General features: G+C 38.0%; 1 protein-coding gene across 2 annotated transcripts in view; it reads left to right on the top strand.

The window, feature by feature from the left end:
- DGKB (diacylglycerol kinase beta) overlaps window positions 1-24,986 on the top strand; it is a 316,591-nt gene that overhangs the window by 222,916 nt on the left and 68,689 nt on the right. For both annotated transcript variants that reach the window (XM_020781534.3, XM_020781524.3), the window contains one exon: window positions 23,530-23,620. In XM_020781534.3, the coding sequence (XP_020637193.3) occupies window positions 23,530-23,620 (91 nt within the window). The remainder of the gene's footprint in view (window positions 1-23,529; window positions 23,621-24,986) is intronic.

Raw genomic sequence — 24,986 nt, 5'->3', positions numbered from 1 at the left:
CGTGTGGGATACGACTGGTCCAGTTGCCCAGTGGTCCAGCAAAGCCTTGGCAAGTGTGCCCAGAGCAAGGGGGGTCTAGTCAGGGACAATCTGAGAGCACGTAGGTAATCTTCTAGGTGTACCTCACGGGGGGGTGCACTAGTAGAAGAACGTGTAACCTCAGATTGGGGACTAGAGTAGGGAGCTCTGAGGCAGCCTGGTTTTGGCGGGAAAAAAGCTGAGGCAAAACTGTGAAATAGAAGTGATTTAGCCTGCCTGCTGAGAGGCCCAGCAGAGGGGGGTAGGCTCTAGCTTGCAACTGTTGCAAGTAGTGCTGAAGGACAGCAGCAATCTATAGAAAGCTGGTTCTGAGGCAAAAGAAAAAAAAAAGTGGTCGCTTTATTTTGAGGCTTGACTTTTTAAAGCAGCTTGTTCTGAGGGGGGATTATGCCCTTGACTCGAAGCCAAGTGGCAGAAATGGGTGAAGTGAAAGACCCCCAGGTTGACCAAGGTTCTGAGGATGAATTTGGCTCAGTGCAGGGTGACAGCACGGGAGAGCAGAACCCAGAACTCAGGAAAATGCTCATAGCCCAACAGCATGAAGTTCAAATGAGGCAGTTAGAAATAGAAATGGGGAACTCAAAGGGGGAGGACTCTATTGAGTTTAGCAAATGGGATCAACAACTAGATCCAACCTTGCAGCAGTGCTTTAAGATGGTTAGCAATTGTCCAGTAACCCCTGAGAACCGTGAGAGATATTATTGTGAAGAAGAAGGCCTTTTATGTAGGGAGATCTTAATAAACTCCAAGAAGGAAAAATTGCTTGTAGTTCCTTCTAAATATAGAAAGAAAGTAATGGAAAAATGTCACACAGACACCCTATCGGGACATTTAGGGATGGCAAAGACTAAGCAGAAAATATCCCAGAAGTACTACTGGCCAAAAATGGGAAAAGAAATAAAAGAATTTTGTCAAAGCTGCACCACTTGCCAAATGAAAATAAATAGTGAGGAAAAATCCAAGAGGGATGATGACTGGGATAGGTATATGGAAGAGATGAAAAATATTGAAAATATATTTAAGCAAATGGAAAATAGATATATTGAACAACTGAAAGAGAAACAGAGGTCTGGGTTTACTCTATTAAGGCAAGTTTTTAAGGATGCATACGGCATAGATGAGTTTTCTGAGGGAAAAGATTTACAATCCAAAGTGGCAGTGGATATGGTTTATGAGTGTGAAAGAAAGATAAAGCCACAAACTATTCTGAAACCAAAAGAAGGCACACAGGTTAAGGCACAACTTCAAAACCTGAATTATTCTGAAGAAAACATGAGGGAAACATGGGACCCTAAGTACTCCAAAGGGTTAGTTCAGAGCCCGCCAGAAATGGGCGGCCATTTTGGTGAGAAGCCCTCAGACATGAAACTAAGACCTCAGATTTTGGAGGGAAAACCAAAACAAGATGAGAGAGAATCAAAATACACCAGAAAATGTTATTTCTGTCAGGGAAAGGGCCATCTAATCTCAGAGTGTGAGAAATTAAAGCAGCTAAAAGGAATGGTGCCTCAGGATTCGAGTGGGACCAAGCCAAAAGCTGTGTTCTGTGTCCAGAAAGAGCAAGGTTCATTGTCACTGAGGGAGCATGTTGCCATGGCTACTCAATCTGGAACAGTTGCATCTGCTGATCAGGCTGAGGAAAATGGTCCTCTTGTGGAGGTAAAGCGCTGCCTACTGGTGAGAACAGATTCTCAGTTGTTTGAGACAGCAGGGGTGGACGTAGGAATACTTGGACATCAGTATCGGGGGCTGCGGGACACTTGTTCCCAGGTGACCCTGTGCCATCCAGATATTATTCCTAGGGAATATGTAATCCCAAATGAGAGCATGAAGGTGGCAGGGATTGAGGGGCAGGTGATCTCACTGCCAGTAGCGGAGGTACCTGTGAACTTTCAAGGCTGGAGGGGAGTCTGGCGGCTAGCGATTTCATCAACTCTGCCAGCAGCCGTGCTCGTGGGAAATGACCTGGCTGAACATGTGAAACGGGTGCTAGTGATTACACGCTCACAAGCCACCACGGGGACAGTTCAGGGGGGTAATGATGAGCCCGAGACGGAAGCAGGTGGGGGGAGTTCAGAAGCTGTGGTGGAAACCTTAACCACAGACAGCAGATTTGGACAAGAGCAAAAGGCAGACGCCACTCTCCAAAAGTGTTTTGAACAGGTGACTGACGCCCAGCTAACACCTGAAACCCCAGTGAGATTTCTAGAGAAAAAGGGGATTTTGTATAGAGAGACCCTGAGGAATATCTCAAAAGGGGGAGATGGGATCAGAAGTCAGCTAGTGGTGCCTGAAAAGTATCGCCCCATGATCTTACAAAGGGGGCACTCTGACATGTTTGCTGCGCACTTAGGGGTGAACAAAACACAGCAGAGAATCACACAGAATTTTTACTGGCCTGAAATAGGGAAGCAGATCAAAGAATTCTGTAAACAATGTGATGTGTGTCAAAGGCAGGGGAATAGCCGCGACAGGACCAAAGCAAAGTTGTGCCCTTTGCCTGTGATTGACACTCCGTTCAAATGCATAGGGGTGGATATTGTGGGACCTTTGCCCAAGGCCACAAAGAGGGGGAACAGGTTCATTCTCACCATTGTGGACCATGCCACGAGGTACCCTGAAGCCATACCCTTGACTAACATTGAAACTAACACAGTGGCAGATGCCTTGGTGGGGTATATGTCCAGGATGGGATTTGCCTCAGAAATAATCACAGATTTGGGAGCATCATTTACATCAAAGCTCATGAAACGCTTATGGCAAATCTGTGGAATTAAGCACAAGGAAACCACTGCCTATCATCCTGAAAGTAATGGGTTAACTGAGAAGTTCAATGGGACTCTAATGCGCATGATTAGGGCTTACTTGGCAGAGAATCCAAACAATTGGGACCAGAAACTGCAATCCCTTTTGTTTGCTTATCGATCAGTGCCACAAGCCAGTACCGGGTTCAGTCCATTTGAACTTTTGTTTGGGAGAAGGGTGAAAGGGCCCCTTGATTTGATCAAACAAAATTGGGAGCAGATCACCCAGGATGACCCACAAGACGTTGTGACATATATAGACTCTTTGAGGAATGACCTAAAGAGAAACCTAGAGCTAGCAGCAGAGACCCTGCACGCTCAAAAGGTCAGAAAGAAAGCTTGGGATGACCAGGAAGGCAGGGAGAGGCACTTTGGCCCAGGGGAGGGAGTGCTTTGGCCTAGGCCCTGCAAAGAGAACAAACTGCAGCTGGGTAGCCCAGAAATAAAATACTTGGGTCACATAGTAGGGGGAGGAGTGATAAAACCCCTAGAGGCCAAGATAGAAGCTGTTCGTGATTGGCCCAGACCCAACACCAAGAAAAAAGTCAAATCATTTCTTGGGTTGGTGGGCTACTACAGAAAGTTCATCCCGAGGTTTAGCGAGATTGCGGCTCCGCTGACCGATCTGACGAGGAAGAAGGCTGATGACCGCATCCCGTGGACCAGCGACTGTGAGGAGGCGTTCCGGAGGTTGAAGCAGGCGCTCATCAACTATCCAGTGCTGCGTGCTCCAGACTTCGACCGGGAGTTCATCATCTACACCGATGCGTCTAACAGCGGGGTAGGAGCAGTTCTTTGCCAGGAGGATGAAAATGGTGACCAGCATCCAGTGTCCTACCTGAGTAGGAAACTCCAGAAAAGTGAGAGACATTTGGCAACCGTGGAGAAGGAGTGCCTGGCCATAGTCTACGTGATCCAGAAGGCCAAGCCTTACATCTGGGGAAGACATTTTATTCTGTGCACTGACCATTCACCACTGCAATGGTTAAAGACAATGAAAACCCACAATAGTAAACTTATGAGGTGGGCTTTAAACCTGCAAGACTATGACTTTGAAGTGAAGGTGGTCAGAGGGTCAGTGAACTGTGTTGCTGACGCCTTGTCAAGAAGACCTGAAGAATGAAGACGGCGAAAGAAACATGGACTATGTATATATATTGATGACAAAAGTTAAATGTACCTGTTTTTTGAACTTGGTTTGTATGAATAAAGGTAAATTGATGTAATGTATATGGTAAATGTTTAAATGCCTAATTGCTATGGTTAACTTAGAATGTAAGTATAAGTAAGTATGATATGGTATGTATAACTGTTTTGTGTGTTTTATCCAGGTTGTTTTTTGGGAAAAAGCACCTTAGCTTTCCCCCTACAAAACAACTTATAAAGAGGGGAGGTGTTACATATAGCACTGATGTTACCTGTCTGTCATGGGTTTGGAGGGAAAGTTCCATCCTATGGGGAGTGGAAGGCGGGACATCAGGAGGAGGGGCTGTACTGTATATATATGTGATGCGTGTGTGGAGAAGTTTAGACGCTGGGATGTGACGAAGCAGCAGCTGGGAAGAAGAAGCTGGTGTGGGAGTCTGTGTGTCAGACAGGGTACTACTGTGTGTCAGAGTACCAACCTGATAGGTTCAGGTGTCTGTTGGTTAGCCAGAACTGATAGGTTCAGGGTCTGTGCTTCAAGTTAAGGGTTCTGTGTGAACCAAACTGTATGCATGTATGAATGAGAATAAGCCACGTTACTTTATCTTATTCACCTGATCATTTGATTTTCCCTGTGTGTTATTTTAAATAAACCTTACTCTTTTATTTGTTTAAAAATCCATCCCTGGTCTGTGTGACTTCTTATAGGGAATGGTTGGTGGCAGCTTAGTTAACGTGTGGCATATCCCAGTAAACCAAATCTCTCATTAACAAACCACTAATGAGAGAGTGAAAATAATTAATACGGTGTTAATGGGCAGAAATGTTTGTATCTTTTTCCTAGCTATAGCAAGGCCGCTGATTGACCACAAAGCACTTCATGCAGTACGGTACTCTGGTTTTGTATTTGATACACACCCCAGTCTATCCCACAGAGCAGACTTTTAAAATTATTTACTGTAGTAATTCCTTGTCATTTTTAACCATCTCAAAATGTAGATGCATTCTTCATATGGTTAGCTATCACATGAACATACATTGAAATATTAATTACATTTCAGTAACTTTGAATAAGCACTATTATTTTAATGAACCTAAACTACATGAATTGAATTTGCATGCATCTTTGATAGCGTACGGCACAACTGAGACCAAGCCAGGCATTTTCAAAGAGTTTGTTTGAATAACACTAAATAAGTGATTGACTCTTTCCTATTGAGGAAATCGTAAATTAGAACACTAATTCTGAACCCATAATCTCATTATTTACATAGCATTTGACTACTATGACTCAAAGATCTTATTGTTAATCTTAAAAACACTAAGATGTAACCACTGATGGGTTACTCATATAATGGTCAAAGCTGACATTTTGGGGAAAGTGATGCCTGAATTCGGTTATCCCCCCCACCACCAATACACAGAAGATCAACGCTACCACACCTGTGTGATAATTTTTGTCACATCTGTCTGCATGGTAATTTTTGGCTATCTAAAAGACCACATATCCCTTTATGACCATGCCAGTGATTTAAGATAATCACGAGAGGCCTTTATCTCGGTCCCATCACCTTCACAAGTGCAGTTGGTTGAGGACATGGGAGAGGGCCTTCTCTGTTGCTGCTCCCAGACTCTATAACTCCTTTCCACAGAAAGCTAGGCTGCCCCCATCTTGTTGTCCTTCCGCAGGCAGGCTTTTCCTTAGTGACTGGTGGTCTGAGAAGGGTTTTGAATGGATTGTTGTGCTCTGTTGTTCTAAATGTGTTTTTGTATTGGTTTTATTTACTGTTTTTAATATAATGCTTGTTTAATTCTTTTTAAATATTTGTATAATTACTGTTTTTAGCTTTTAGATATTGTTTTCCCCTCCAAATTATCAAAGCCTCTTTGCATCCTTTTTAAGGAAAAAAAAAGGAGGATAAAATATTTTAAAGAAATATACATCCATGGTTACAGGAGCATCACATGAATGTATCCAGGTATAGGAAGCAGGACTCTGTCTATTCCATTGGGCCTTCCTGAACATTCGTATAAAGATGAAGAAAGGCCATAGAAATAGAAACCCTTTCTTGCGTGTACAGATTGCCTTTATAATCTGTCTGCAACTGTTCTGGAATATTATCTGGAAAGACTTCAAAAGAGTATTTGGAGAAAGGAATCTGGGGAGCAACTGGTGGACTTGTTACAGTGCACCAAATAAAATGGCTTTAAAATGGGATCGGTTTCCAAAGAGACAATGATGGTTTTGGCCCTTTCCTCAAAAAAAACTACAGAATTTTCATTTACACAGCTTCTCTTCCAAAAGAATGAAAAAGTATAGTTATGTATCCAGGATTAAACACTACACTTCAAGTTTAACATTAATATTAAAACTTATTGTTATACTTTTACATAGATTTTTTTTAAGGCTAGTAAGAAAATAGAGCCACCTGAGTTGTGTATTTGAAAAGTATAATGGCTTTAGTCTCCGTACAATTTAATTTTAACATGATAGTTATGATAGTAAATTTCCTTCATGGTATGATGGCTACCATCCGGCAATAGTTTATAAAAAAATTAATGCCAGATCTTTGTTATGTTTTAAGTTTGCTTAAAATATCACATAAGCATTAAATACTATTAACAGAGGCGTAGCACTAGAAAAATGATGTATGATTTTCAGTTTTGTTTCTATTCTGCTAGTAAGCCAAAAGTGGGGGAGGGAAACAGGTTTTCCAGAAAATGTTCCAGTTATTTAGATAAATAATGCAAAATGACTTTATGGTTTCAGGCTTTTTACTAATATGAGAATCAGTTTTTAAGTTTTGTCTGCCTGCTTAAATTGCCTTGGGGACAATAGACAGTAATGTTTTCCTTTATGTGGAAAAAAACCAAATACTGTTCTGCAATCAAAAGGTTATGGCAGAAGGCTAATAGTTGCTTTTGAATGAAGAGGCATTTGTAGATCTAAGGAGCATACTATCATTGGTTATGTTTGGTACCCTATGCCCATTGTATGAGTAGGTTTTGTTGAATCGATATATATATATCCAGTTGATTCACTGGTTTCATCTTTTGACAAACAATTGGATATGTTATTACTCTTATGTGCTGTCATGTTGCTTCTGATTGATGGTAACCCTAATGGGGTTTTTCAAGGTATGTAAAATGATTAACATGTGGTTCATCATTGCCACCTCTCAGTGAGTTTTCGTGGCTGAGCAGGGATTTAAGCCTTGTCTCCTGAGTCCTAGTCTGAAGTTATACTGCATTGGCTCCCGAAAAATTGTTTTAGCCCTGTGTAATTATTGTTTGATCAGGAGACAAAGGTACTATAAATTTCACTTCCATTTGAAGTTTCAAGTTTTTTCTGCAGCTTAGAAGCAACATGTAAATAACATAATACAGTAAACATTTCATTTATTTTGTGTGGGTTTTTTCAACCTACTTGTAAAAAGTGTGGTGGAAGTGGGAGGAGGCTTCTGATTATCTCCCTTAAATTGCATTTCATAGCTCAGTTCTTTTAGCAGCAAGTTCTTTGTTTACAATAGCTCACCTTTAACTTTCAGCATTCTGTTTCAAACCTATATTGTTTACCATGGCATTGCCACCCAAGAATTTTCCACAAAATGGGTTGCTCTAAATGATCCCCACATTGAGGATACTACCATACATTATAGTATTAAAAAATAACTTCCAAGATACATTTGTTTGCCTAAAAATGGTGTCTGTCAGTACATTGTGTTGTGAAGGAAAAACAGTCACGGCCATAGGGATGAGTGATGTTCAGATTAAAAAGTTTATTTTGCTTGACTTAGAAACCTTTTTGTGGGTAGATGCAGATGTTTTACATTTTCTAAGAGCACACTTAGCTACAGCAGTGTGTTTCCAGTATGTTATTTTACCCAGAAACTGAAATATTATCTAAATTGTTTTTGAATTGTCCTTTGCTTGCAACAATTTTAATGTATATTAAATATAATCTGGAGTAGAAGTTCATAGAAAGCTATAGATCTGTTATCTTTCTTCGCTGATCATGTCAGAGTAGTGTGACAGAAACCTGAAATGATTGCTAGATTGACATGACATTAAGATAGGCAGTTCTGCACCATAAAGCTTTTGATAGAAAAGATGAGTGGTGCCCTCTCTAAAGTTGCTAGGAATATGACAGATTGTCAGAATTAAGTGCCATGTCATTCAGGTAACAACAAAGCAAACATTGTGAAAGCTTTTGATGATAGCAAGGTCTTCAGTTCAGGACCTGCTACCTGCATCTTGCAAATGTATGTTAATCATGCAATCCCCAAATAATTGTCTAACTTGGAGAAAAAAGGATCAATGTAGGAAAATGTTAGTTTTCAGTCTTCTCTGATGCAAGTTACTGTAAGCAGGTCAGTAACATAACTGCAGCACACTTTTAAATTGCACATCTATATTGACTTAGAAAGGCCGTCTATTACTGTTGTTTTCTCTAAACCAGAAGAAAGATAATATAGAGGAAAGTTCATACACAGAGAGAGAGAGAGAGAGAGAGAGAGAGAGAGAGACTGCAAGAAAGGATAAGGAGCTTTTGGTCAATCCGATATTGCCAGACTTTAGCTACCAGGGTCCAAGCTGAATTGGAATACAGTACTGGGAGACAGCAACTGAAATGATTTGTGTACCTGCTCCCAGTGGTATAAAGGTGCCTACAGCATTATATAATAAACCAAGGAGAACAACTGTGTTGTGCTGTACTTTATGCGTGTCCTAACAGCAGAGCCAACCTTATTATGGTAATGTATTATTTTTCCATTGGGTAATTTATTGCATTTTTGGCAATTTCCTTTTGTGTTTTCAGTGTTTTCTGAGCTGCTTTGAATCCCTTTAGTGGGTTCTAGAGGATATGTGCTCCTTTGTGCATTCATTTCCTGCCCCCTTTCCTCTGTAATGTTTTATACTCTTCAAAAGTCGTTCTTTGGGATCGGGCAGCCGTCCAGACATCTCTATGAGTATGATGCAGAAAAATGTATTTGGGGTGAAATCTGTGACTCTTTCACCTTCCCTGCTTCTTGGCAGGTTTTATCCAAATATAATCTTATAACTGCAAAGATGGAAGGGACCTTATGGATCATGGAATCCCGCCCCTGTCAAGGAGGCACAGTGAGGAATCCAACTCCTGCCTAAACCACTGAGCTATCCAGCAGTTTTAATTCTGTTTTTCAACTTTGCTTAAGTCTATGTTTAAACACTTAAGTTGCAATTCTGTGCAGAGGTATGTGGTAATAAACACGACTGAACCCAGTGGAACTTTTGTTTGAGTAGATACAAAAGATTGTAATCCAGTGATTATAGGAAGGGCATTTCTTGGATTATCACTGGTTGTTAAAACATGCATGGATTAACAATTCAGAATTTGCTTATAGTAGAATGTTGCCTTCTTTTCTATTCTTCTTACTTTAACTAATAACTAACTTTTATTGTATATGCTAGTGCGCCTTCGTAGGTGTTACTAGCTTAATTTAAATGAAGGGCTGTTGAGAACTGCATATGTTTTGTCGTTATAATTATTGCCATAAATCAAGAACAACATAAGATTTGCCTTTGTGTTTAAGAGAATCAGCTTTTTATTGACTGTCTTCCATAATTAATAGCATTTTACTCTGTTTTTCTCTAAAGGTTTAGTGTGAGATCATTTTTTAAGACACTAAATGACCTTGACAAAAATGAGGAATCAATAATGTGTTGATTAGCAGTCTGTTTGCTGTAATATTGGATGTTTCCCCTGTCGTTACTTTTTCCTGTTGCAATTCTGGTAGAGGTTGAAGGTCACTACTACCTCCTGGTTATTTGGCTTTCCATAAATGGCTGATCCCGCTCAGTTTAACACTGATGGATTCACTCAGCTATCTGTATGGATTTTCTTAGTGCATCTTTAATCTATTATCTTCTTGGTCTCAAGGTTATCCTGTAGGAATATTCATCAACCCTGTTATCAAGAGGAAAGTTGTGCTTCATAAAATAGGTTCTGAGGCTACTCTCACCTGTTGAGCTAGATTTAAAACAAACGAACAAACAAAACTGCTTTTCAAGTTTAGGGCCAAATCCCTAAATTTGAGTGAGTACCATGTTTCCCCGAAAATAAGGCAGGATCTTATATTAATTTTTGCGCCAAAAATGCATTAGGGCTTATTTTCAGGGGATGTTTTATTTTACAGTCATGTCATCTTCTTCTGGTTGCTGCAAAATGGTGGAGGGTGGGGTTTCACTTAACTGGGCTTATTTTTGGGCTAGGCCTTATATTACGAGCATCCTGAAAAATCATACTATGGCTTATTTTCAGGGTAGGTCTTATTTTCAGAGAAACAGGGTAATTAGAATATATTATCCAAATTCAGTTTGATTAGCATTGGCTAGTACACTTCTGTTTTGTTTTTAAATTTAATTTCAGAGTTTAATTTTTTAAAAGTGTGAATGTGGACATTGCTAATTCCCAAGTCTAAATTTGATCCCTGAATGATCTGATTCACTTCCAAAAAGTTTAGCAACCCAACAGTGTTTGAATTGGCTACATATCAGAATGGAGCTAAAATCTGGACAGAAATAAAGCTGCTGAATGGTCCACAGTAGAGCAACGAAATCAAACTGATTCTGCTGAAGTTCTGTAACCATTAGTAAAATTGATTCAGCCCTAGATGGATGTAGTATCCCCAATACTTTATAATCAGGTGTAGATTATCAAGACTTCCCTTCTACCATTTTGCTCAGGCTGACCTAACACCTGTTTCTAGTTCCTTTTGTGACCAGTGTCTGCTCTGCATCATGCCTTGTATCTCTGGGGCCCCTTAGGTTTCAACTGAATATCCTCTGCAGCACCACATACTCGCACAAGCCCAGGTTACATGTCCGAAGTACTAAAGTTAGGGAAATGCTTGAGGCATCCTGAGAGTAGCTGTTTAATAGCTCAGTAATAGGTAAACACGTCAGTCACTGGGGCCCCATGGAGATATACACAAGGATTATATAGCATAAGTGGGACATACCAGTGCTTTAACAGCCATTTGGAGAAAGTCTGTGACCTGACAAAGGCAACGGGTAAGAGGATATGGTTAATCTTTCTCCTTCCAAAACCTGATATTAAATGACAGAAACAGCAGCTAAGCTGAGATGGAAGGAACAAGGGACTTCTCAGAACTGCTACCACTGTAGTGTCATTCTTTCAAATCAGGAGAGCTTTGTTGGAGTTTTAGAAGAGCAGAGTGATTTTACCTTGGAAAAATGCCACTATCTCAAAACACCCTAAAAGTTTCCCAAGTTAATGGCTGTTTGGAAGTGCCAAAAAAAATTGATTAACAGCTCTTTAGCTACTGCATAACCTTTTAGAATAAAGAGAAACTATTGACAGTAAAAGCATTCTGTGGATTTGTCAAATGGACTGAACTATTTTTGTTTATAAGGATGTATATGCACAGCGAAAAGGGGTACTCAGTGTCACGGCCTATAACTATCTCTGTCTGAGGACACAGGGTGTCTAACCATAAGAGCGTTTTTCCTTTCTGTCCTAGGTGGGGCGGGGAGGGGGAAGAAGAGCATTTTGGTCCAGCAAACATCTGGTATCTACACTAAAAAAGCACTGATTGGTTCTGACAGCTGTCTGCTTCACAGCAGTATTTAACCGGAAATATTTGAAACAGATTGATATGAATAATAATTTGTGTGATGTATGTGTGACAGAAATAAACAGCACCAAGATTTAGCTCATTAATGTGGAAGGATTCCTATATAGAAATCAGAATGTAAAACTTTGATGCCCTACCCGCTCCCCATTTTCCCATTTTAATAATCTATCAACAAACAGGACTTTTATAATAGTTCTTTCTACAATATATTGCAACTGTTTCATTATGAAATAGGTGGAATGGGATGTCATCATCTCTTAACTTCAACAAGTGCAGCTGATGGATGTGGGCCATTTAAATGTACAACACAGAGCTGAACTAGATAACGAACTTATTATTACTCTCTGAGGATTATAGGTTAGTCCCAAAGGAGTGGAGTAAGCCAGTGAAAATCCATATCTCCTGGCTAAGCAATAGCCAGAAGGCTGACTGGAGATATTGATTTACTTTCTAGGCCATTTAGGCCTTAATGGTAGAAAAAAGCCCAAGTGCTGTTTACTTTTCTGCCAGAATCGACCAACCAACCAGCCCATTTTTACAGACTTTTGATTGATTTTGCTTAGAGGAATTAGAGGTGATTTATTTTTAAGCTGAAAGCAATTCGTAAATATCTCCCACTATATGAGGTCCCTAGGAGTAAATGTTAAAGAGAATACTTATTGAGAAATTCTTCTGTTGCAAATCAGTGCTGAGCAGGTAGCATGTGCCCTACTGACTCTAGCATGGTGTCAAATACCTTTTGCAGAGAATGGTCAAAGAATGTAAGCACAGTGCATGAGACCCAGTGACACTGAACAGTTTTGTAACCTATTTGCATGAGTTTCAGAGGAACACTTCCTGCTGTATGTTAAAAGAAACCTGAACAATTAGATTTCAAAGCGTCATTGAAGAGCAGTGTGTTAGTAAACATAATTTCCAAGAAAGCCTATCCAATGCATTTGGAACATCAGAAGTTTGGTGGGATTTCTCACTCACACACATACACTTTCATGGAAATTGAATTGTTGAATTTATAGTGAGGTTTTTGCAAAAGTTGTGTTTGAGTGGGGAAGATGCTTGCCGTGGGGGGAAAAACAGTTTAATGCTTCAGCCTTATAACTGTTCACTTATAGATTCTATTCATTTCAATGAAATTTGCCTAAGCTTGCATCCTTTAAAAAAACTTGGTAAATTACTCTGCATCTAAATTTTAGAGATTTTTTTAAACCATTTAGGAATATCACTGCGTTTCTTATCTATTCTTCTACACTAGAGTTTATAGTGGGTTGTATTTTTTTGACTAAGGAATGGCAGCAAGTAAAGGTATGCAGGCCAGAGGAGAAGTCTAAATTGGCTTCTTTTAGATTTTCAAAACTAAAAACTATTTCAAACCAGAGCAACAAGACGATTTGTTATTTTCATGTAGAAAGTCCCAAATCCAATCCCAGCATCTTCAAGAAGGCCTGAGAAAGAATCTAGTCTGCAGCCTTGTAGTAGGCGTCTACCAGAGTTGACAACAAAAAGCTAGGTAATCTGACTCCAAAGACAGCAATTTCTTGTGTTGCTATGGTTCACTATTTTCCTATGGCAGAAAAGCAGGCAGATATATCATTATAGCCTACTTGAGAGTTAGTTAATTAATTTGTTATCCTAAAACAAGGGTGGGTGATGCCTTTATAAGACCACTAAATAATCACAAACACATATTTCCCCCTTTTCTTTTTTGTTACCTTATATGTGTTTTACTGTTTTGAACTGGGTGTAGAAGTATCCTATTTTTGAAAGAACTGAATATCACTTAGTGGTCTTTAGTTTTTCAGTAAGAGTTAAATACTCTCTGGTTCTCAGGCAGATTAATGAATTCCATCTGGGCTTGCTTTACACAGAGGCAATTCATAAAAATGCTTTGTACATTTTTGATTTTAAAATGCAGTAAGAATTATGCAGTTGGATCCGGCAGCCAGGATTTTCTTCACAGAAAACTGATCATAGCCCTATGGAGAATTATAATAATAGCTTCATTAATTTAAGTAAAAGTCTGTGTCAGGTCTACGTTAGCATAGCAGGATATTAGAGGTAAAGACAAGGAAAATTGTTTTATTCCTTTGACATAATTTAAAAATGAAGTGTGAAGTTCTGTGACCTTGCTATAAAGTTAATAAGGTCCTCTGTTATAAGTCACACAATTACAGAGATTTCCATACTATGCTTTGTTGAGTCTGAAAAATATATTTGAACAAGTAAATCAAAGTCTGTTTACACAGCTTCAGTGCAACTCTATACACATTTACTCAGAAGAAAAGCAGATAGTTAAGATTACCCCTGAGCAATTATGTGTAGGATTGCAGTCTTTACTATACATATTGGCACTGTAGTGAATGTATGTTGAAGTGACGTCTATAAGCCTGTATATATTTGGACAAAAGCATGGAACTTATGTAAAAGTAACAACATAAACAATTGATTTCATATATTGCATTGTCAATGTGTGTAATATGCTAGAGAATGGAGAGTTTGCATGGACATAGTGTCAATTAGCTGATACTCACCTGATTAAGCAAAAGACCTGTTTTTTGCACGGGGACTATATACATTGCATGAGTAATACTCTCTCTCTATATATAGATAGATAGATAGAGAGAGAGAGAGAAGTATAGTATAGTATAGATAGATAGAGATAGACCGTATGTGTATTAGAAAAGTCAGTTGTGGAATGTATCTTCAGTTCATACAGTTTGACAATCACACATTTTATGCTGATTGTTCTATGTGCTTTATGCAAAAAAGATTATCTGGCATGAATATGCAGTCTTTTAATGCAAAATTACATTAATATTTCTGTGTCAGTGTTTGTCTTCATATTAATGTACCACTACAGTATTATGTCAGCACCTGCTTATAAAACTGTGAAGCTGAAAAAGTAAAGAAACTATTGGAAAAATACAAGAATATATTGAGTAAAAAACATCTACATTTTCAAATGCAAAAAAAGCCAAAAAATGACATTTTCAAAGGACATTTATTTCTTACGTCTAGCATTTCCCCCCATCATGTGCATCACATTTTCCTCAAGACACTAATAAGCATCTTACTGTGATTATGAACAGTAGTGTTTGCTTTTGAAGATAAAGCATGATGGATCAGAAAGTCTGTTCAGATAGGCGGGAAGTCTCTTGTAAATTATTATCATTCAGATATCACACTGCTGTGTAATTGCTGGTTTTATACCAGGTGCTGGTTTTATACCAGGTGCTTGTGGTTAACCTCTTGTTAATTTATGACACTCAGGGATATCAATTTATATAAAACCTGATAGAGTATATAATGTGTGTGTGTGGAGGGGTGTTAACAAAGCTTTGTGTTGTCTGTTGCATTGCATTGTTACACAGGTGATGCTAAGTTGTACATACCCAAAGTCATCCTCCATCCACAAGAGACACTTAAGGTATTAATACAAACCATAAGATGGATAAATCATAGTAATGAGAGGCTTATAGTTGTATTCAAGTATATGGAATAGCGATGGCCAGCACAGAATCAACAAGGTAGTGAGAGTAAGTTGTAGGGTTAGGAAGCTGATTATTGAAAGAAAATACATTGAAGCATTTCTGAAATGATTCAGTAAACTTGGCTCTCAGAGTAAGATAACCCTTTGCCTTTTCATTGTGTCTTGCAAATGGTATGCCTGCAGGCAGGACATTTCTTGCTTTTAAAAAATCTGTGTATAACTAATAAATGTTAGTAATTGTTGCCTTACAAAAGATTAATAGTAATAGTTATAATACTGTGTTTCCCCGAAGACAGGGTCTTATATTAATTTTTGCTCCAAAAATGCATTAGAGCTTATTTTCAGGGGATTGTTTTTAAAAAAATGTACAACATTTATTCAAATACAGTCATGTCATCTTCTTCTGGTTGCTACAGAATGGTGGAGGGCAGGGTTTCACTTAACTGGGGCATATTTTTGGGTTAGGGCTTATATTACGAACATCCTGAAAAATCATACTAGGGCTTATTTTCAGGTTAGGTCTTATTTTCGGGGAAACAGGGTAGTAGTAGTAACATGAAGGAACACACACAAAAAAGTATAAATGTATAGCCAAAGTATATGGAATTCTGGTCAAATCAATATGAAGAGTTAGTCAGGACAAGTTTTAAGTGCTATTGATTTTGGTGGGACCTGTGTGACTAGTCTGGAACCAATCATAGGATTCTTAAGACAGTAAGGAAACTGAGTCTACCTTCTGGAGAAAATCAGTCACTGCTATAATAAAAATCAATGTGGTGCTGTGTATATCCATTAAGATACAGATTGACCTGACATCATCTACTTGCCTTGACCTTTCTCTTGCGCAAATTTTCTGGTTCTCTGGGAAATACGTAAGTGTTCGTAAATCCTGGCCATTAACCTGTTATGGTTGTTAGCAATAATGTTGTGGCTGTATTTTTACCACCAGATATCTGTCCTGGCTCCTTTGGCCCACTTCCTCCCCTTGCTGTGGGCACAAAGGGCACTTTTTGCCTGCCATGTACAGGGCACCACTAAAGACAGTTAGTGGCTGGCCACTCATAGAGAATTCTAGTGGTGATTTTTACAATTTTTAGGCCATTTGGGCCCAGATCTATGAGAAATAGGATGGTTTTCAATCTGTGTGTAGAAAGAGAATATCTCTGACTTGCCTTTTCCTTTGGGTTAGTTACTGGAAATAAAAAATGGCAAAGATGAGCCTATTATAAATCTTTCTGCCGACATATAAAATTCTTCTGGATATGCATTGCCACTGACCATTTCCTTATCTTTTCATATGATTCATTATAAAGCAGAATGGGGATTATCTGATAGCCAAGACAGGACTGAAAAGAAAAGGAGAACATTAAAAAAGTCATACAATCTTATTAATATATATTATGTGCCACTATGAAATCATTTTACCTAAGTACAAAATTACCTGGGTAATAAATTTATGAGCAATGAGAATAGGCTGGCTGTTTTTCAAGGAAATTATTATGTTAAAATCATTAAAATTAACACTCAGTTATCCATATTATCTAAATATTTGTTGTGTCTAACTTGAGGGACATTTTTTTTTCAATTTTCAAAAATTATCAAGTAATTTGTATTAGCAATGAGTGAACCTGTGAATTTTCTGGAAAACTCTATTGGCTTTTAGAAAGTCACCTTGACTTCCCAATTGTTTGGTTTAAAAGTAGACCTCTTTATTACAATGTGTGTACATGTTCACACACCTAGTAGCATTTTTTTAAAAAAATCAGATATAGTATATTTTATTTGTGACCACAATACATATGGGATCTGTAGTTACAACTTTTGTTTTTCTAGCGTGGTGTAAAATCCATGAGTTAAGGAATAATCATATCTTTAAAAATTAAATAAAAAATTGTTGATGCATAAACAAATTGATTTTATCTCTGCAGCAAAGGTAAGTCACATTTAGATGAAATTGCAAAAGTTGGTTTGAGTGAAAAAGGGTTGAACAATCTGGGAAGAGATATGATGGGAATATATAATACCCTTTGCTCTACCTGTTGAAATACTAAAACTTAAGAACTGATGAATCAGTCAATTTTTAGTCTGTTTTCAGCCTCCATATGTATATGCCCGATATTTCTGCATTAGTGTATGAATGTGTGGCTTCTTTTTACAAAAATAATTTGAATATCTGTATTTAAATATCTATCTTTAAATGTAATTTCTCTGTGCATTTTAACATCAGTTTTTCTCAAAATTTACATTTCTGATACAATTTTTGAACTGAGAATCAGAACATTTGGGAGATTAAAAAGGATGGGAAGTAAAAATGATAGTTCATATATCCATCCAAGAAAGTACATGTCAGGTCATTTCAGAATTCCCAAAGATTGGATGTATTCACATTTTCCTGTGTCCAGGATGACTAATAAAGATTTAAAAATACCTAATGTTACTATTTTTTAGATATTAGTGAAGTTGGCCAATTTTTGCAATGCCACTGTTAATGGATAGTTTTATTAGCTCTGTTATGATTCAGGTACAAATCCCATGTCCATTGTGTTGTAGAATTTTATTTTTTATTTTTTATTTTATTAGACTTATATACCACCCATCTAGAACATGTCTACTCTGAGCGGTTTACATAAAAAATAAAGTATTAAATTATAATGTACTAAAAGTATGACCCAAATTAACAGTAGAAGCCAAGAGAGAAAAGAGAGAAAAGGAAAAAAAAATAAGCTAGGTGAGAATAATACCATAAAGAACATTCATGTAGATTTTAAATCAGGTCTGTAAGTAATGCATCTTCATTAGGAAAATCCAGGAGTAATGTTCAAGAAATTTTGACAAAATTATCCAAAGGAAAGAAAATCATATCTGTGTTTGAATCCTTAAAATAATCGGAGGGACTGCAAAATATATTGTTATGTGCCACCAAGTTGCATCCAATTTATTGTGACCACAAATAGGATTTTCAAGGTATGTGAGATATTTAAGGAATGTTTTTACCAGTGCCGCTTGACAGTGAGTTTTCATGGTAGAGCAGGATTCAGATCCAGGTTTTCTGAGTCTTAGTCACTTGATCTACTACACAACACTGCCTCTGAATAGAAGGAGGCCTATTCATTTGGTATCTACGTACCACAGCTAGACAGTAGCAACCCATCCCTGTCCCCTACTTATTCCTATTTTGTCTTCTACCTCACATGGATGGTGCAGAGCTTGAATAGAGACAACTTCTACTATCCAGGATTGCTCTTCACATGAGTTGGGACTTTGAAGAATCAAGGACATGATTCATGAAGAGAGCGCCCCAAAGGATACTAGAACTTTTCCTGTGCAGATTTGTCACATGCACATATAAGGGTCACATCAGAAATAGCTGGGGGTGGGTTAGAGTGCTCTAACCCACCGTCTCTTTTAAATGTACCTAATCTGATAGGGACCAAAGAAGGGTTAAAATATTCAGATTCTGTTGCTAATGAGTTTCAGTAACAGATCCCCTTTTTATGTCAACTAGTGAAAGTATCCAGCTTCCTACACCTTGGAATAACCTTTTGTTTGAAATACCAGAACCTCCAGGGCCAGGCTCTGCCAACTGGCAGGCAGTGTTGAATGATAGGAGGAGGCAGCAAATCAATCATTATTTACTTTGTTATCATTGTATTTTGTTGCTGGGGATTAAGGAGGTGCTTGTGAATCAAGGGCCAAAATAACTTGACTAGTCAAGAACACTGTGTACTGTGATGCTGTGGGGAAGGGCCATTTTATGCTGGGACCAATAGCCATCCATTCAGTAGAGGAGACAGGGCCTAAATTCACAACTTGTTTCTTCTTGTAAGAATCCCTGGATCAAGGCCTAGGTGTGCAAAATATGAAGATTTAAATACACTTTAAATACTGTTATATTCAGGGCTTAATAGATCAGATGTCATTCCACTGAAATTTTTTACATATCCCCCCCCCCCATTGGCTAGTTTCTTTCTATTGATAAACTGTAACTAAATTCATTGCTATGCACACTTCTCTAAAAGTTTGGTTATGGCACTGTGCACACTGTGATGCATTGCTCACGTGTTCAGCTAGTGTATAATAAAACATTTATTATTTCCATATTTAGACTGAAGGCATTTTTTTCTGATAATATGCTACCTAATTGCTTAATCAGAAAGGTTATATAAAATAGTTTTAACAGTGGGGGGCTTTTTAATTAACATCATAATGCAAAGCTGCACCACAGCCTATTTTAGCACTGATAACCAAAGCAGCTTTATTTTACCCAAAGTCATTCACTTCAACTGAAACTAAGAGAAACTTTGGTTACTAAAAGCCTCACTGGCCTTTTCTATCGTTTTTAAAGATCTAAGTTCTTATGAAATGGTCATTTTTGTTGGTGAGATAGCATAGCTGTATTCTTTGTCTTTTGTGAGTGTAATGTATGGAATTTCACAATTGAGAGTGAAGTAGCATGGTGGTGAATAATACGATCGATCGGAAGCTGCCTAGCATGTCACATAGCTCTGAATGGCCACATGTTTTTTTACTCCTGTCATTGTTTATGGTGCAGCACATGTTGGGAATGTGAGATCCTCAAAAGGTGCATCCAAGCCACTCCTGGATTCACTCATGTTAGGAATCGGTCTTCCCTTGCCTGTACTATCTCCTTATGCTTCCTATGCAATGGCTTGTGCCATCTCCCTATGCTTTCTGTGAGGTGTCTCATTTTTGCAAGCTTGATCCCACAGCCTGTGGGATGGAATTAGAACGATATCGATACCATTCCCCCCCCCCCCGAAACGTTATATTTCTCTTGTCTGAGAATAGGTTTTACCTTTAGCAATTGTTGAGATCATATGTGGTAATGAAGAGAATCAGATGTTCTTTCACTTTTTGAGCTGAGTCCGTATGGGTGAAGTGGGGATTAAAGTCAGTCAGAGCACATTTTTTTTGTATGTTCCCTCAGAAGCAAGCTCCACTGCATTCATTGGGGCTTACTGCTGGAAAGATGGATAAAACATTGCAGTCTCATAGTGCATTTCTTTCTATGTCTGTTCAAAAATAAGTCCCACACTATCCAAAGATATTTAATATTAGGTACATAGATGCAGGATTGTGGTTGAAGTATCTTCTAATCAGAACTTCCACACAAAGTATCAAGATAATTTAATTTCCATATTGTCTTCAGAGTCAACCATATACAGTGGGGTCTTGACTTGAGAACTTAATCCGTATTGGAAGGCGGTTCTCAAGTCAAAAAGTCTGTAAGTCAAGTCTCCATTGACCTACAGTGCATTGAAAACCGATTAATCCCGTAACAGGCCGTTTTTGTTCCAGTTTTGTTTTTTTTCTGGTCTGTAAGTCAAATCTCAGTCTGCAAGTCAAACCTAAATTTTGCGGCCAGAGAAGTCTGTAACTCAAAAAGTCTGTAAGTCAAGCCATCTGTAAGTCAAGGGTCCACTGTATACAAATGCATTGCAGAAATTTAAACAGTACGTTACCAGAACCTGAATAACTGAAGAAAATATATCTTTATCCAAACGGGCCCATGCAAATTATATCATCTTAGGTGGCCGAAGGGACTGCATGCATTATAAAATGAAAAATGATGTATTTACCAGCACTTACAGGCTATGGAGTTGATTCTTTGGGCCAGCTATGGTTATGTTACTCCCTCACAGAAGGTGGAAGATTGGCTACATGACTGAAACCAAGAGTAATCCCAGTTTACCCACTCTCTGTGTTTCATGTTATGAGGCAGTCCTTCCTAGAATGTTTTATCTGCATTCATTACCATTTCCTAAAGCACCTCTAGAGTTATTCCAGGAGGCTCAGAGAAAAGTTCTCTCTACCTAGTTCCTTTTGAGATACCACACTCAGCCTTATCTGTCCCCTTCCATGCCCAAGCCCTATCTGGCAGTTAAACTGCCAGTATCGGCGGTCTTATCGGTATTTCTTGTTTTGGATTGCATCACAGAGGCACCATAGAATCATGAAATCATTGTTTATCAGTCTTAAGCTGCAGTCTTGTCCCATCCACCTGTATGTCACATTTGCCAGGAGGGTCACAGACTGGTTTGGGGGGGGGGGGGTTGCGGTGGGGGGGACTTTATGGGCCAGTAGATAATTATTCCTCTCTCCCAATAACCAGCATCCCTTGGTCACCAGATTTTGACATTAGACCAGAAAAGTTGCTTAAAATAATTAGAGAATACTTGTTTTAAAAAGATTGTCCTGGTTTCTGAGCAAACCCCTTACAGACTGTTTATTACTTGCTTTGGAGAGGTGGGCTGTCTGTACTTTGGGGAGGTTATCATACATTCCAGAATGGATTGGTCATCACTCTGTAAACAAACCAACAATAATGGGAGAAAATTTTCTATAGACTGGTTTCTAAGGGAGCCATTTCAAGATAAGCATGTTTGTGTGACATGTGTGTTGTATTTATATATATCTTTCTGAGTTTTCATCAGACTAATATTCGCTATAATATTCGGCTACTTAGACACCAGAGTCAGGCAAAGTGATTTTATAGTTCACTAAGACTTTATTTTATAAATTATTCATAATTACTTAAGTATTTTTAGGAAGTGAGCGGAGTAAAAACTTTTTTAAAATATATTTTTTTAGTAAACTTTGCTAACACTTTTGTCACTTACATAGACTCTAAGGTCTGGTTAGCTTTGTTTTTAGAGTTCAGTGACAAAACAGATTGCAGGTTAACTATTGTCCAGCCTCATGTGTAAGCATTCTTTTCATCAAGAGAATATACAAATTCACATTAAATTCTAGCTGTCTGGGATGTAAGGCAGGCCAATGAGAACTGAATATTCTTCAGAGTTAATACAGTAGTTGTATGCAGTTTCCATTGACTTGAAGCTTTACTTTTTCTTACGGTAACATTCTAAAGTGAGAGCAGTCTTGAAAGCTGTTGTTAATTTTTTAAGTGGAAAGGAACAAGATTTGGGTCAGTTACTTAAGGACCACAAGGTGGAGGAAGAGGGCTCATTTTGAACTTTTGCAGTAAAATTTGTTTAAAATGCTTCACCAGATTGAGAATTATTTCAGCACACATTTTCCTTGTGGTTGTAATATGCACCAATTGAAATTATGTTATATAAAATATCCCTAGCTCTGTAAATCAGTACTAAAGACAGATGAAGTGCATCCAAAGTATTTTGTCAGTTAAGTATCAATAGTTTGACTACCATGTGCAGTGGTAACACAACACTCATGCATACCGAAAAGATTGTTCAGGAACTGAAGATAGATATATAGCTTCATTTTCTTTTCAGTAGCCTTTTCCCAAGACTTATATTTAGAGTCTTTTTTTTTAAGTGAGGAGGACAGTCTATCAGCCCAGATCTACAACTCTTGATCACTGAGTAAAACTTTATTGTTGATGTCTGTGAAACACATAACATACCTGTTAAGTATGAATGTAGTATGTATTCCTCTGGAGTATTCAATATACTTTCCATTAGTTTTCTAGGACAGTAGAATAAAATCTGATAACTTTTCAAATATCCACATTTCTGTTCTCCATTCCTTTGCATTAGTGTATGCCCATTAACTGTCCCTAAAAATTAGGGACATCCTATAGGTGAGTCTATAAAGACATGTTGAATATTTGTGCTTTCTTTTTTAAAATGTTGTTGTTGTTTAGTCATTAAGTCATGTCCAACTCTTCGTGACCCTATGGACCAGAGCACACCAGGCCCTCCTGTCTTCCACTGCCTCCCAGTGTTGGGTCAAATTCATGTTGCTAGCTTTGATGACATTGTCCAACCATCTTGTCCTCTGTCGCCCCCTTCCCCTCTTGCCTTCACATTTTCCCAACATCAGGGAGTCTTCTCTTCTCATGAGATAGCCAAAGTATTGGAGCCTCAGCTCTAGTTCCTCCGCCCCTTCCAAATCCAGCTTGTACTTCTGGGAGTTCTTGGTCCACATACTGCTGAAGCCTGACTTGGAGGATTTTGAGCATTTCTTGTGTTTTCTTTTTTAAAATACATGTCATTAAAAACTATATGCAACTAGTTTTGGGAAAGAGTTATTTTTTTCTGCTTTCCACTTCACTTCATTATGATGGGATACCCTTGAAGACAGTTTTCAACAATACCAGACATCAAACTAGCAGCTACAGTATATAAAATGGTGCATAATAAGTTTTCAAGGCATGTCTGTGGTTAGGTAGCAATTGCCAAAAATCCCCAAGAGTTAACTAATCTATCTCTGTTACAGAACTTTCCTGTTATTGCTGTAGGGGATATAATACCTCTTGACAGCCACATTTAAGTTTTTGAAAATTATGAGCTCATCTGTTTCAAACTGGATGTCAGATGGTATCATCCTTTATGGCGGAAGTCAGGATGCTAACTTTTTAAAATGTTAAGATATTGATGTTTCTTCTCTCTCTTTTTCCTTCATGTTTCAGAATGAAGAACAAATTTTGGTATTTTGAATTTGGCACTTCTGAGACTTTCTCAGCTACCTGCAAGAAGCTACATGAATCTCTAGAAATAGAAGTAAGAAACTACCTGTATGTTCATTATTCAAGCAGAAGTAAAGCAATATATTGATCCAAATATATGTGAAAAAATGCCTTCAGAAGAACTATTAGGAGAGTTCTTATTGCAAATGAAACATGTGGAAGATTTGCCAGTTTCAGATTCATAAACAGTGAAATTATTCAGTTTCAAAGTTCATGATGAAATATAGAATCCTTATTTTATCCTCCTATTGTAAAACCTGAACACTGAGACACTGAAGGTTATGTAGGCCTTGCTGTAGAGAAAAGGAGAGAACACAACATTAACCCAAGTCATCAACTTCTGAATCTAGAAACCAGACATCATCCTGTATATATCACTTTCATATATTTTGGGCTAAATCCAGTTTTCATTCCACTGAGAGTCAACATGACTAACGAGTCTCATTAAAATGAATGTGACTTGTTAGTCAACACTAATATGAGTACCATTAATTTCAACCAGTCTACTGTCATTGGGACTACCGTTGGTTTTCTATGTTTGCTATGATATTGGACCATCATATTATTCGAGAAACAGAAGGAGTAAAATAAAGTGGTTTTTTTTGTTTTAGCTTAGACAGAGTAGCACAATGGAAATAGTACTGAAAATTCCTCTGTGCCTGAACAAAAGAATTCCTCCTTTACTAATTCTGAAAGTAACTCATCACAGCAGGAATCTAAGGCCTAGTGAAATAATTGTCTTAGTATACTACCTGCTGTGTTTGATATTGCGTGAAAATGCTCCCTGCACCATCTTATATCACAATTCTCCCTTTATTTAAATAATTTTAGTCAGTTTGGGGGGCGCAAGACCTTTATAAATTAACAGCAGGGAAATACCAAAGGTGTCAGATTGCATATTTATCATCTTTTTCGTGTAATACTTAAATATGTATTAAGAAGTGACTGACATAAATTAGGCAGATTTCAGAAGCCACAGCCTGTGGCTTCTAGAGGACCCCCTTCTGCTTGACATTTCATCCTTGTCAAAGATCAAATTATTTTAATTTAGGCTGCAAATTATAAGGAATGAAGACTTCTTTGTGGGAATTCCCTGTGGTAATCTGACTTTTGTTGTTACTGCTGCTTGTCAGTGTGCAAAAGATATAATATGCATGCAAATAAGGTTAAAAAATATGTACTATCTAATTATCCAGCCAGTACATTCCACTTGAAGACAGTGGGAGGCCTGACACACAGTATGTGTTTGATTCATTGAGGCCTGCAGGGTATTTACACAAGATTACTTTTAATTATGAAATTAATATCTGTTTATCAAGAATGTATAGCAGTAAGCGAGTATACACATGAGCAGAATTTGTTAGTAAAAAGAAATAATATTAATGTTTTACGCATATATG

This window comes from Pogona vitticeps, chromosome 6 (assembly GCF_051106095.1).
Source record: "Pogona vitticeps strain Pit_001003342236 chromosome 6, PviZW2.1, whole genome shotgun sequence".
Classification (NCBI taxonomy): Eukaryota; Metazoa; Chordata; class Lepidosauria; order Squamata; family Agamidae; genus Pogona; species Pogona vitticeps.
This window is presented reverse-complemented; position numbering and strand designations above follow the sequence as displayed.